Here is a 14,632-nt window from a genome sequence, read left to right as displayed (position 1 = left end):
GCAGTTATTCATTAAAGAAATGTACATCTGTGAGCATAATGGAAAAGATATTCTGAAATAGCGAACTGCAAGGAATTCTTGAGGTTGCAAGACTGATTCTACTCACAGCTCAATTTTTAAAGGGGGTTAAAGATGCATTGTAGTAATCTTTGATACTGACTCAAATTATCCAAACCATCTCCCAAATATTCATGATGATAGCCGGCAGTTGTATATGGTGTTATCATCCTAATATTCCGGAAATCATTCTGTTTCAGTGCGTAATATGATTTCGAAAATCATTGAAAATGGAAAACAAGTTGACTTGCAAAGTAGTGTATTCTTTTGCAGTACAAATACTTGAACTAAGACTTAATCGAAGTGAAATACGTTTTATTCCAGTCTTAATCCGCCTTTTGTTGATTCAGGTGACTGCTTGAGGGGTACGCTCATTTACCAACTATTAAAAATATGCAAGGAGGGGTAAAAAAACCATAAAATTCATTTAGTCATTCAAACGCGGGCCCCAGGATTCAGATGATACCTCTGGTATCTACTGTTACACTACTATGATTCAATATAGAAGGTACACTATTTAATCTTCTAAAACATTCAAAGTCAGAAAATAAAGAAAAAATGGTCGCCCGTCGGATGATTAGGCACATTTAAAATAGGCGCCAAAATTTCTACAAATATATATATTTATAAACCATTTTTATTGACTCAGGCTAATAGTTCCTGTAATATCAGTAGCGTGGGCCAATTATATCCAATTTTATATTTCATGCAAGTATTTACATGAAGTTGTCCTAATTAACTCACGTTGCTGCTTCTACATCTCGTTCTCACCGATAAATATTGTTCATAATTAGCACCCCTTAGTATTAGTAACCCTTAGTACAATTTTTGGCCGCGGTTCATCTGGTGGGCATTTGCCTGAATATCAAACAAAAGAGTAAGGAAAATGAGTTGAATAAGAAATCAGGGTTGTATTTACGTTTATATTTACGCTGTACTGAGGTAAAATGAGCTATATTCTTTCTTAAACTCATACGCTGTGATTTTTGTAATTTTTTTATGTTCTGTGGTATTTTGTTATTTTATCTTTCTTGGTTTTTACTATTAGTATTCGCTTTAATGCGATCTTATGGTTATATCTCGTCTAGTTACGATTAGTATTTTGAAATGCTGCTTATTTAGTGCTATGAGAAGCAAAATATCTTATCAGAAAATAATTATGAACTATGTAATTAGGTCAAGATCCAGCTTCGTCCTCTCTCATCAATTTATTTATCCGCAGATGGCATCTGTGAAAATCCCAGAGCAGAAAGTTATTCTTTGTGGAGAATATGGTGTAGGAAAAAGTTCGCTATTTCGTCGCTACACGGCAAATACATTTGTGACGTCCACAGACAGACAGTCTACACTAGGCCTAGACCATTACGATAAGCCTTATAAAATAGAAGACAAGGTAATCAAGGTAAGTTAATGCCCTATTGTGTGGTTACTTCCTCAAAAAATTGCATCGTACGTTAGAAAGATACAATACGCTTGACACCCTACCTCTCCAATTGGAAAACCTTTCCAAACACACTGTAGGAATCACTACGGTTTTCCAAAAATCATGAATACCTCCGTATTTAGTTGATCAAAGCCCAGATATTTTTAATGAAAGTTGTTTTGATAATTGAGTATTGAATTTTTAAAGCAAACTAATATATTTCCATAACTTTAGCTTAGGCCACGCCCCAATGATAACGTTTTAATCGCCTTTTAATTTTTCGCGACGTTATATGTAGAATCATGGCTATTACTTTCACCAGTCATTAGAAACCAACTTGTTGGGATGGCATTCTCTAAACCTAAAGGAGGATTGAACGTTTCGGATAGTAGGACTGTAAGTTTTTCAAATTGGCGAGTGAAGGTTGTAATGTGTTGTTTTAGGTGAACATCGTGTACAGCGCAATAGTGCAGTATTTTGTAGCAGGAGACGAAGAGTTAAAGATACAACACGGAATGAAATCTGAAAAGAATTCCTTTTATTTTGCTGGATGATATTGGTATTGGACGGAACAATTTAAGTTGGCGTTTTGTGATTCAATATGTGGCTATGTGATGCTGTATTTTATAATGAATATTTGTCATAACTTTGCAGATTGTTCGAGTGTGTTGATGGCATAACTACTTTGTAATGTTGATGACACCGCCTAAACAATTAAAACTTCTAATGTGACTAAGTAATTTATTTTAAATCTAACAGATTTCTTTGAAAGGTTGAAGCTTTCCGAATAGTTGGCAAGTACTTGCATACTAGTATAGGCGCCCATAGCATTGCTGAGAAAATCTTCATTCAAATCGAAAAGGAGGTTGCGATCATTCAACATGAAATTTCACATGGTCGAACTTTGATGATGTTTGATTTTTTTCATGAAAAATAAGATCTTTGGCACATGTAAAAGTCTTGAAGGAACTTTTTCGGTTAACTTGCTTTATCTCTTTTTACAGTTACAATTGTGGGATACTGGTGGAATGGAACGTGTTGCCTCTATAACTTCAAGTTATTATAAATTTGCTGAAGCTGCCATATTAGTGTTTGCTGTGGATAATCCTGCTTCCTTTCATGTTCTATCTCAGCATTTATTAGATGTTGTTACCTATGCAGAAAATGCAAAAATATTCCTTTGTGGAAACAAATCTGACCTTGTTCCCTCATTGAGTGGCAGTAGTTCTAGTGTTGCTGACACTTCCAGTCACGTTACAGATGCTGATGTTGAAACATTTTGGTGAGTTCCTAATGTTAACTAATTAAAAGTGAAAGATCTCAATGTTAAGGAAACTGAATTGCCTGCATACCCAGTAATGCACTTCCTGTGAATTCCCCATTTTGCTATCATTTAAGGTGCTAACAAATTGTGTTTTCTAATGGAAATTTCAAGGTACAGAAATTTAAGTTACTCGGAGAAATTTTGTAAATTTACAATTGCTGTCTAAGACACATTTCAGAATTTTCTACACTAAGTCTGCAAACATGGATCTCTATGACTTTTAGTTTCTGGTGTAAAAAAGGAGAAAGCTTCATTTTTATATGTTTTTCTTAAGAACATTGATTGAATGCATGTGTTAAAAAATGATTATTGTTAACTGGAAATCAATAAATATTTAAAATTACAGCATCTCCCGCAATTTGCAAAACAATTGTTAGTCCATTGTCTTGTTCAGAATATCTAGGTTTCAGAACATCTGTCTCAGTAAAAAAAAGTATTCAGCATGAAAATTAAAAATGCCAGTGCGCCCTTGTAAATCAAAGCTATGGGCCCTTGTGACGCTCCTCTTCAAGCCGTGATGCCTATGTGATATGAAATTTGTTACTTATCTCCTAAGCCTTACTGCCATGATATCTTCAATAATAATTGTGATAGCCAAAAATATTCTTTCATTTAAAACAAATGCTATTAATAATGACTTATCACATTGTGAAATTAAGAATGGTAATGAAGAGATGTTTATTTCAGATTTTATCTGCGTAAGAACTCGTGCAAAACAAAGAAAAGAAAGCAAAATGGAATGACAAAATGCTTCCTGAGGCCTCCGAAGTATTTTATTTGTTGACTAAAGTTTTCTCAGGTCTTCCGCTAAATTTCCGGTCTTTCGCTTCATTTAAAACAAATGCTATTAATAATGACTTATCACATTGTGAAATTAAGAATGGTAATGAAGAGATGTTTATTTCAGATTTTATCTGCGTAAGAACTCGTGCAAAACAAAGAAAAGAAAGCAAAATGGAATGACAAAATGCTTCCTGAGGCCTCTGAAGTATTTTATTTGTTGACTAAAGTTTTCTCAGGTCTTCCGCTGGGTCAGAGGTTGCAGATGCTCGATTTGAGCATTGTCCTCGTGGCCCATCTGCCCTGAAGACGATGCATTGGTCGAGCTTCGAAATGTCAGCCATCAGGCCTGACCCGGAAAAACTTCATCAAGCTGATCTGCCGGGAAAGCCCTCGATCGTGCTATTTTGTCTTTATTTAGTAGATCGCCAAATCTGCGCAATATTTTATGTGATATCACCAGACTACAGGGGAAATAAATGGTAATATACGAGGGTCATCCGGAAAGTAGTACCCGTTCGTGAAATAAAGACACAAAAGTAAATATTAACAAACATAAAAAATTTTATTTGAAAGAGGATACTTTAAACTACTTCTCAACATAATCTCCAAGCAAATTAAGGCATTTGTCATAACGTGTGACAAGTTTCTGTATTCCTGCTGCATAGTCCTTCGCCGCCAGCTCATTGAGATACAGGGTCACTCATCTGTAAGCTTGCGAGGGACCCATCTTGCACAAATTTTTGCATAATGCAGATGGTGTTTAACAATTTCATGAACAATTGTTCGAGAAACATTGGGAAAATGCTCACAGATGTCATCAATTGTGACGCGCCGATCGTTCCTCACGAATTCGTCAACTGAGCTCACCAGTTGGTCTGTAATGACAGACGGTCTCCCCGAACGCTCATCGTCGTGTGTGTTCCCCCTCCCCATGTTGAAGTTGCGACACCACCGCCGAACAGACGACTCGTCCATTACATTGTCTCCATACACCTCCTTTAATTGGCGATGAATATCACATGGGCGTACGTTTCTTGCATTGAGGAATTTAATCACTGCCCTCACTTCACAACTGGCGGCGTTCTCAATTTTTTTAAACATTGTAAACAATCACAGAAACAACACAGGCAATGCTAGCGTCACGCAACTTGGCTCAGAGAAGGCAGACAAGCCACTGAAGCTATCTGACCTCGTCCAGCGGCTACTCGCGTCGTCAGCACTTCATGCGGCACGAACGGGTACTACTTTCCGGATGACCCTCGTAGGTGAAATTGGATGTATTGATAGTCGACCACTTTCAAATTTTTCTAATAATCTGAAACATTTTTTTTAAATACTAAACAAAAACCAGACTTAGTTTGGAAAGGGTTATCTCTTAAATATTGCAATTGAAGTAGGAACAAGTAAGAATAATAGATAAAAGGTAATCTTAGCTCCAAGAATATCTAAATGCATAAAATCAGTTTTTTCTCCCATGTTTTCATTTGATTAAATTAGTCCACCCACATGCCTGCTCCTCACTTCTATGGGTTGGTAATATGCAGTTTCTTTAAAATTAAGACACTTGTGTATTCAAAAAGCATTGCCCAAATTTTTATCTTCACATGAATTCAATGAAATAAGTGAAACATTTTCTTTAGGTCAGAATCCTGGGTGTACTAGTTTTTTGTCATTAATTGTGTGGGTATTCCTACTTCCATGAAAGATTTTACTAAGCTGTGATTAATCAAACATATTTAATTCAGTTGAATTCATAAATCCCAAAGGATATGTATGAAGCAAAATGGGAAGTAAAAGGAATTGTTGGTGGCTTTAGTCCCAAGGGTATTCAGCGTGTTCATAGCATCAGCTAATTTTTTAACTACATCCAAAAAATATTGATAATTCCTGTAAATGAATTCCTACAGTATGATGTGTGATGAATGGCTTAAGTAAATAGCTTGCCAAACGATTGGCTTGGTGGAAACCCTGAAATGTTTAACCAACTAAACACAGTTGAACTTGAGTGCAACTTGAATTAAGTTATGTTTAATGTGTAATGTCAATTAAAAGTATTAAGGAGGGGAGAAAACATCTTTTGTTTAAACTAAATTCACCTGGCCCATTCCTTGCTGATGCTCGGCAGTTGAAATGTTGCAGTTAAAATATATGTAAAATTTTGCAACTTGAAATCACCCTTTGTCTGTAGTATTCACGAACAAGGAGTTTCTCATTGCTTTTCATAATCATATACGATCAGACTTTTGCCGATGGGGATGTCTCTATCCTCATAAAGCATACCAGATATGAGATTCTTTCAAGGAAAAGAGAAATACCATATATCCCCAAAGAATACTTTCCTCATTCCTGATAAGGGAAAAGAAATCTCAGCAGTGCTCCATCAAATACCTTAGTACACATTAATCTGTAAAATGTTGAAAACTAGCCTAAACTGAAATTGTATGTACTCTCCTCTTGTATTTTGCCTGGTCTTACATGCCTTCAGGACCATTAAAGCTATTATTGTCAGTGTTGACATGGACAAATACCAATGGAATGAAATTCAGACAAAATATTTCACACAGCATATTTCAAATGTTGTTGAAGACTGTGGTAGAGGGTAAAACATTAGGCAAGCGAGGAAGTGGCAGGAGTAGGATAGGCATGTTGGAGGGAATGAAGGGAGGAGGGAAGTATTTGGAGATGAAGGGGCTTATTGCAGAGCAGGATGTTGGGTTGTGTTTATCAGAAGGGACCAGAAAATTGTTGGTAGTTTTTGTCCATACAAAACCTACCTTACCCGGTTGAGTACTTACAAAATCTGTGGTTTGCAAAAACTAAATTATAAATTCTACTCTGCAAAACTTTTCTATGCTTGATAGAATAATTCTTTTGTTGAGGTGATTCAGAAAACATCCTGATTGATAGTTTTTACCTGAAATGGCATTTGCAATACTCCAAGAGTATTTGAAAGAAAGGGATAATTAATTACTAATATGCTTGCCAACCTCAGGCTTAAACTAAAATCATATGACGACCCATCAATAATTTTATAATTAAATTTAGTTCTTATTATGAATTTCAATTTGGTATGTACTATTCTCATTAATTACAAAAATTTCATCTTTATTGTTCGTTCCATTATGTTTATTCAGGGCATGTCGGCAAAATTGGGTGGATGGCTTAGAGGGTTGGTGAAGGCTATGAGGTTAGTGAAAGTATTACATGAAAATGATCTTAGCCATTTGACGCGCCAATAAAAATATTGCTAGACAAAATTATAATAATAAACAATTTTTATTGCTCTGGGAGCAAAGTCCCTTGGAGCAGAATACAGGTTACATGAGGTTTTGAAACCTATGGAGTGAAACAGGTTTACATAATCCATAGAATAAGGTAATTAAACCAGTCACAAAACATAATTTAACATCAGTTGAAAGAAACAGATAGTACAATACATACATACAAATACAAAGAACAATAGTTAAATATTTAGCCTGATAGAACAGTAATAAGGCCATTTTGGTAGTGTGGTAGACATATATTCAAACATGTTCCTGTTGAATTGGGATGTGTTCCTGGATAATTTTACTTTATTAGGCAAAGAGTTCCAAAGTTTAACAGGATGAAATACTGAATGACTTTTCATATATAGCCGTGCGGTATTTGGGAAGATGGAATGTTTTTGTAATGCGGGTTGATCTCTTTGTCATAAGTGAATTGAATATAAAATTTTCATATAAATATGAAGGGGTTTTTGAATTCAGAACTTTAAATAATTGTGAGGCCTTTTGAAGCATTCTCCTCTGTTTGAGTTTGAACCAATTCAACATTTTATAGTAAGGAGTTACACGTTCATTAAAACGCATATTAAAGATGAATCGTAGACAAGAATTTTGGAGCCTTTGTAATTTGGTACTTAGCTCCTTATTCACATCAGCGTAGACAACTGAGCAATAGTCGAGATGTGGTAATACTAACGTTTGAACAAGCTTCTGGCGTAACGTTATAGGGATTAGGTGTCTGAAATGCTTCATTGTGTAAAGAGTTTTGTGAACTTTATTAGAAATGGCATTTACTTGCTCGCGCCAGGTTAAGGTGCTGCTTAGATAAACTCCTAAGCTTTTCACTGTATTTGAGTAGTCAATTTGAGTATTTAAAACACTTCTTTTAGGGAGATCACTTGCGAGCAGCATATGTACATTGGCGGTGCTTCCAAAGATTATCGACTTGGTCTTTTTGGGATTTAGATTTAGCTGATTTTCAGTCAGCCATTCACTGATGAGTTGGATATCCTTGTTGACCGAGTCAATGGCATGGTTAAATTCAGAGGGGTAGGACTCAAGACATATCTGTAGATCGTCAGCATAAAAGTGATGTTTACAATGAGTTATTATGGTAGCTAGTTCTTTTATAAAAATAGTAAAGAATAAAGGCCCGAGAATTGGCCCCTGTGGAACTCCACATAGGACAGGTTGGAAAACAGATACATTCCCGTCTTCATCTTTAACAGCTTGCTGACGATTAGACAGATAGGAGCGAAACCAGCGAAGGACAGAGTAAGAAAACTTGAGTTTGCTCATACGTTCCAGTAGTATGCCGTGGTCTACTGAATCAAAAGCCTTGCTCAAATCGAATTGGACTAAAACTGTTACCTTTTTGGCGTCTATGGATCTGCGTATATCATCAGTTACCTTTATCAAAGCCGACTGAGTGCTATAGAGCTTACGAAAGCCCAACTGATACTCATCGAAGAAATTGTGCCGCATAAGATGCTCCACTGTAACCGTATGAATGATTCACTCGAGAGGTTTGGAAAGAGAACAAAGAAGTGCAATAGGTCGGTAGTCAGACATATCTTTCGGAGTTGTTATTTTCATTATCGGCCGACCTAGGGCAGATTTCCACAGGGTAGGGAATATAGAGTAATTGAGTGAACAGTTATAGATGTTTAGTATAATAGGCATTACTACTGGGAGAATAACGTTTAGCATTCTTGCACTGATTCCATCAATGCCTGTTGAATTTGATTTTAAACTTTTCACTTGTGTTATCAGCATTTCGGGTGTATAGTGGGGGAAATAAAGCCTTCCATGGTCAAAGTCAGAGAATAATGCATGATCTAATGAAGTGAGATTATTTTGGGTTTGAGTAGAATGGTTACCATCCTCGACATCATTTTCATCCTTGAAAGCAGACGTGAGAAAGTAGCTATTTAAATCATCCAAGGGGAAGTTCATTTTGAATGGGGGATGTCTAGGCTTTCCAAGTCTGAGGCGCTTCAGCTCCTGCCAAGTGGACTTTATGTCCCATTTATCGGAAAAGCACGAAACATAGTATTTTTGTTTAGCGGTACGGATTCGGTGCTTCACTTGATTGTGAGCCACTTTTTATTGTTCGTGAAGGTTTGGGAGTTGAGTTCTTCTGAAATTACGGCGAAGACGATCCCTAACGGCCATGAGGTTCCTAATTTCGGAGGTTAACCATGGAGCTGGATGACGTTTTGGCTGAATAACTTTTTTTGACACATGTGTATCAAAGAGTTGCATGAGTATTGTATTGAAGATATTAATTTTTTTATCTACCAGATGGGTTTTGAAAAGTTCACTTAGATTAGTTTCAAGTGAGTCTGCTGCAAATTTGGAAAAATCAAAATTCTTGAAATCACGAAAACACATATAATTAGGTTTATAAGTTTGCAGTTTAAATTTATATTTAATGAAAACTAGGTCGTGTTCAGCAGACAAAAAAGAGACAGGGAGCTGTCCATACTCTTCAACCTTGGACATGTCGTCGACAATAAAGAGGTCTAGGAGGGTACTGCTATTCACAAGATTATGGGTGGGCTGGTAGGGAATGAGGAATAGGTTACTACTAAATAGTAGGTCACTGAGATAGGTGCTATTGTGCGTTTTCTTCATGATGTCAATGTTAAAGTCACCACACAGAATCACGCCTTTGTAGCTAGGAAGAAGACGGATCAGAGAAGGCTCAAAGTCTTCAGACATATAGCCTGTTTTGGGGGGTCTGTACACGACACAAAACAATATTTTACCCTCCTTTCCAGCTATTTCAATGCACATATATTCTGGCCTGAAGGGGGAGCCATCAGACTTTAACAGCAATTTAAATGATAAGCTCTCGTGCAAGTACACACAAACACCACGACCAACTCTTCCTGGTCTGTCATTTCGCAAAATGTTGTAATTACTTAGTTTGACGGATTCCGAAGAGATGTTTTCGTTAAGCCAACTTTCAGAAACAGCAATGACATGATAATTTTGAGCAGAAAAGTAGTCCCAGAACTCATCAAGGTGTCTGAATAATGACTGTGCATTTACATGGCACATTTTTAACATTTCTGTAGATATAGGAGGAGCCCGGAGTGGTAGACTCATGACCAAAAACTTCCATTTGATTTAGATGACATGAAAAAGGCATTGGCATGGCAAAAGTATGACGGCAATAGGAGAATGAGGTTGGACAGTGATGGTCATTGGAGTTGCTTGATGATGAAGGAGTAAGGGAGTGGGGGTGGAAATTTGTCCACCAGCTAGCTGGATAGTAAGAGTGTGTTTTCAAATTATTGACTCGGCCCCCCCAACTTTCACTAGAAATGACCAAGAAGATCTCATACCCTAAACTGATGCAACATAAGTAGTCATCTGAAATATTTATGACAGTGAACATTAGATGAAATGCTCATAAGTTGTTGAAGTTATATTATTTATCAAAAGTGCAGACACAAGGTCTCACCAATATCCCCAACTAAATTGAATTGCAATTTACAATGTTCTTTTACACATCAAAACCTTTCTCAGGCATCAACAGCTAATGCATGTAGTACAAGTATACCTATGCACTCACCCAGTGATGATCACTCCTCCTGGAAGGCCTTTGGGGAAAAATGCCTGCGTCTCTGACAGACCAACACATCTGTAATGGAAAAATGACTTACAGCCAAATCCGCATTCCAAATATGGTTGGTTTTCAGGAATATTCTTGGCGCAAATATTGCAGTTATTACCAGAAGTCGCCATCTTTGACAGATCCCTATGATGAAGATTATTGTGACTAGTCCATTGGACACCTCTTCCTTGAACCCCCCCCCCCAAACCTTGAAAAGTTCATTTGAGCTTTCTCTAATTAATTCATAAACTAAAGACCTCTTAAGTTGTCAAGTGGAATTAAACGACAAAAATTATAGTGGGGGAAAATGCAAATTTCAGCCTTAATGTTGTTAAACGCTCAAGTTTCTCATGTGGGGAACTTTCTCCGTTTCTTTCTATGATGTAGGAAACTAATCCTATTTCATCACCCAAAGATACCATTTCTAGCCCCTATAAAGAGTATTTATATTGCTTGTTTTGCGTTACTTGGTAGATTTTGAATAATTTGGTGCTTTAATAGCATGTAATGTGTGTGAAATATTCTGTCTTTTAGCAGACATTATGGAAGACCATAATTTGTCAATGTAGGTAAATTTTACTCCAGGAAGGGTAACCATGAAATATGTTTCCATTGAAAAAGAGGCCTTAAGATGGGTAACATAATTAGACCAGTTGGAAAAATGCCTGACTCGGGGCTCCAAGTCAAATGCATTAGAAAAAGAATTAAAAACATCACCCTGTCAGATAGAACCCACTATACATCATCTTCAGGTGTTCATTAGCACAGGGCGTTGCAAAAAGTAGTCATGGTCTAAAGCCATTAGGGTCTCATTTTGTAAATCAAGTCATTTCAAAAATCCCTGCAATTTACTCATAAGGAGCCTTGGAATGGCAATGACTTCATTCAGACATTTATCAGTGCTCAGTATCAGACAAGTGCTTTCCACAGTTCACGTGACTACAGGCTGCAATTAGATGAACTGGTTGCAGAATGTCTGAAAGCATTAACACTAAGAGTCACTTTCTCCCCTAAAAAAGTCTCGAAAATGGGAGACATGAGAAATGTGTATTCATATATCTGAGGGCTATGCTAGTATGTAATAGTGGTCCATGTTGAGGTAGCATGTATGAAATGAATGCTTAGCCTATACTGGTTACGTGTTGGTTGATGCAACCAGATACATTGGCTTCTCTCTTCTTGTTCTTTAATGCAGTGAACAGTGCCACAACCTGATCAGTGCCACCTACCGAACCTCTTGTCGGACAGGCCAGGGTGTTGAGGAAATGTTCACAGATATAGCGCGTCGCCTGGTGCAGTCCAACAGGTCTCGCCTCGAGCTTCAAAGTGTAGATCGTGATTCCTTCAAGATTGTCCCACCAGAGGAAGCCACAGAGCCCTCCTGCCTCTGCTAGCACCTCAAGCGATATTGCTAGTTTGGATGCATTGTTGAACATGACATTGCAAGTGATGCAGGAAGCATTATTAGAACGATTGCAAAGTATTCTCTTGTATTTAGTGATTGCTGTCCAGTGACATATACGAGCTGAGAAAAATGGGATAATTACCAATCAATATTTGATTTGCGTTAACCTGAAATTTAAACATCTAAAGATAATGGCCTTAGATTTGGTATTGCTTGGCTTGCTTGGGACCTACACACATCCATGAACAATGCATCTTCTCAACATTGAAGTTTTAACCAAAGTTATATTTTTTACTGTCATTGCTCAAAAAATTGACCTTAAGGCATGTTAAACAACTCCTTGGTAAGTTTTAAATTCATTGACATCTGCTTACAAATTGTCTGTAGTTCAGATAAGTCAAAGAAAACTTTCTCTCTTAAATAATGAAAGTTGTATAAGTTGTAGCAATTTGGCCCTATCTTTTCATTCCAAATTCACACAAAATTTCATTTCTCGATTACAGCTGTAGTTTAATCTAAGTTAACAGTAGACATAACTTCCATGGCAAGACAAAATGGGCATAGGTAGCATATGTCTATGACTCAACTTATCAAAACACAGTGCAGTTCAGCCAAAGATAATCACTCTGCAAGAACGTAATTGCTTTTCATGAAAGTATCTTTGTATTAAGGTGTGGTTTCGACCAGAATCGCATCCTTTTGGCAATGCCATCTAAACTGCGATTTCTGTCACATATTGATGAAATCTCTATAGACCAAAGTATTCAAATTCTACACAAACATTTTTAAATGTTCAAAATCACTACTCTTCCCACTACACACATCAAATGCATGATGATAAAATGTTTACAAATTGCAAATAGGGCTACATTGGCTTGAAAATTTATTCAGCTTGACCAGGGAATACAGTTGCATTATTTAAATAGCAAGATTTTGACGTGTCTCAGTTTTGTTGCATTTTTACTTTCAGAAATTATTATTTTTGCCTTGTCCATTTTCAGTCCCCTTCACCATGGATTTTGGGATATCATGTTGCTGTTATTGATTGGTTGTGATTATCTTAGAACAATTGTATTATATAACATTAAGGTGCTGGCAGACTAGCAAGTATATTATTGCAAAGTGCTAATGAACATTTAAATAACCTATAAAATCATGAATTTTGTGCCAGAAAGAAATAACTCCAGACAGTGACTAGTATGATGATTTTAATTTTTAGATTTAATTTTTAATTTTACAAGGATGAACATGTGATCAGATGCTAGCCTAGTCCATTACCCCTGTGTCAAAAATGGATCAAAATGTTTTGGTGCTGTTTTAAGGAATTTGTATAATTGTTAGGTAACTGGTCTAGGTTTTTAAGCTTAATGGCTGTATCACTGCTGCCTTTTAGCAGTGCTTTGGCATGTCTTAAGGATGAAACAAAACTGCTGAGCACTTGCGCCTTTGAAGTGTCTTCTAATAGCTTTACACCTTTTTTATGGTGAGCTGTGTCCACTAATGTTTTGTATTCGTTTAAGAAATGTCTAGTGGCAATTTTTAATGCTAGTTTGTTTGAGTACTTTGCTCAATCTGACACAAGTCTGACCAAATTAATGGAAATGTGCCGGTGAAAGTTTTTCACTGATGGGAGTGGTGCAAGTACAAAGTTTGCTCGAAAAGATTTGTCTCTCCAGTTGTGCTGCTTGGAGAACAATAGCTATCATTTCTGGCGTAGATGCAATTTCCCCATATGTGTGCTGTGCTTAAGCAAAGAATAGTCTCAAGTTTGAATGTGGAAGAAAGTGTTGAAAAGCATTCATGCTCAGGTATTTTATACACTTGTATTTGATGGGGCATATCCATGCCTTAGATGGAACATCACATGTAGTCATTTAGTTCGTTTTGTATGTTCTTAAGTATGTTTAAAGAACTGCGGAAGACGACGCTACAGTGACTTTAATGGAGTCATTCACTAATGTGCACTAAAATACAACAATTTCAAATTGTAAAAATCAGTCATGGGGCGATGGCAATCCCAGTCAAGGCAAATGATTTTTACTCTTTGTAATTGTTGCCCTTAAGTATTAGTTGGACATGTGGAGTGTGTGTCATTTAGCTGTTGAACAAAGTACCAGTCATTTTATGTATGCGATGGAAATATCAGCTTCGAGCAAAATTTGAATCTGAAAAGGGAGTGACAATGATCAAATGGGTTTCTCAATGCAAGGCAACTCCTGATTACATCTCTGTATTTTAAAGTTTAAATCCCCTTCAATCTAGAAAATCCTAGGCTAGAAGTTACACCTCTCCTTACTCGCAAAGCTACACAAACAAAAAATTGTTCACTTTGAGTGTCACTGAAATCTTACTGTTTAGAAAGTGTCTCACAGATTTAATATATTATGGTGCTGAGAGGCTGAATAAAACGAGGTGTGAATTTGATAGTACTAGTGATATTTTTATTTCAAAAAAATTATAATCCGTGACTTAAATACTGCATGTTTTTAAAGCAAATCACCTAGGGAAATCAGGCTCTCAAGTGGCCAAGGGAAAAAACTCTTGATTTACTCAATGACATCATTGAGCAGTAATTCAAAATGTACAATTAAGTTAGGGTGAGCCAGTGAAGGAGCACGGCTGTGCCACCAAGGACAGCATCCCTCAAGGAGCCTGATACTACTCAGTGCCTTGATTGTGAGCTGGCAATGATGCACGTATTATTAAACCTCAGGAATTTCCATGCTTCATTTCTGATATAATGCTCGTTATT

General features: G+C 36.8%; 1 protein-coding gene across 1 annotated transcript; it reads left to right on the top strand.

Annotated features, from left to right (window-relative positions):
* The first annotated feature begins 944 nt into the window (after positions 1-944).
* Positions 945-14,337, top strand: RabX6 (RAS oncogene family member RabX6). Its single transcript, XM_071599070.1, has 4 exons — positions 945-999; positions 1,280-1,459; positions 2,485-2,762; positions 11,671-14,337. The coding sequence occupies exons 2-4, from the start codon at positions 1,280-1,282 to the stop codon at positions 11,867-11,869; spliced, it is 657 nt and encodes a 218-aa protein (XP_071455171.1). The 5' UTR covers positions 945-999; the 3' UTR covers positions 11,870-14,337.
* The last annotated feature ends 295 nt before the right edge of the window (positions 14,338-14,632 follow it).

Source organism: Hetaerina americana, unplaced genomic scaffold, assembly GCF_022747635.1.
Source record: "Hetaerina americana unplaced genomic scaffold, ioHetAmer1.1.p SCAF_103, whole genome shotgun sequence".
NCBI classification, from domain to species: Eukaryota; Metazoa; Arthropoda; class Insecta; order Odonata; family Calopterygidae; genus Hetaerina; species Hetaerina americana.
The sequence above is the reverse complement of the archived record's forward strand: the minus strand, read 5'-3'. Positions and strand labels throughout refer to the sequence as shown.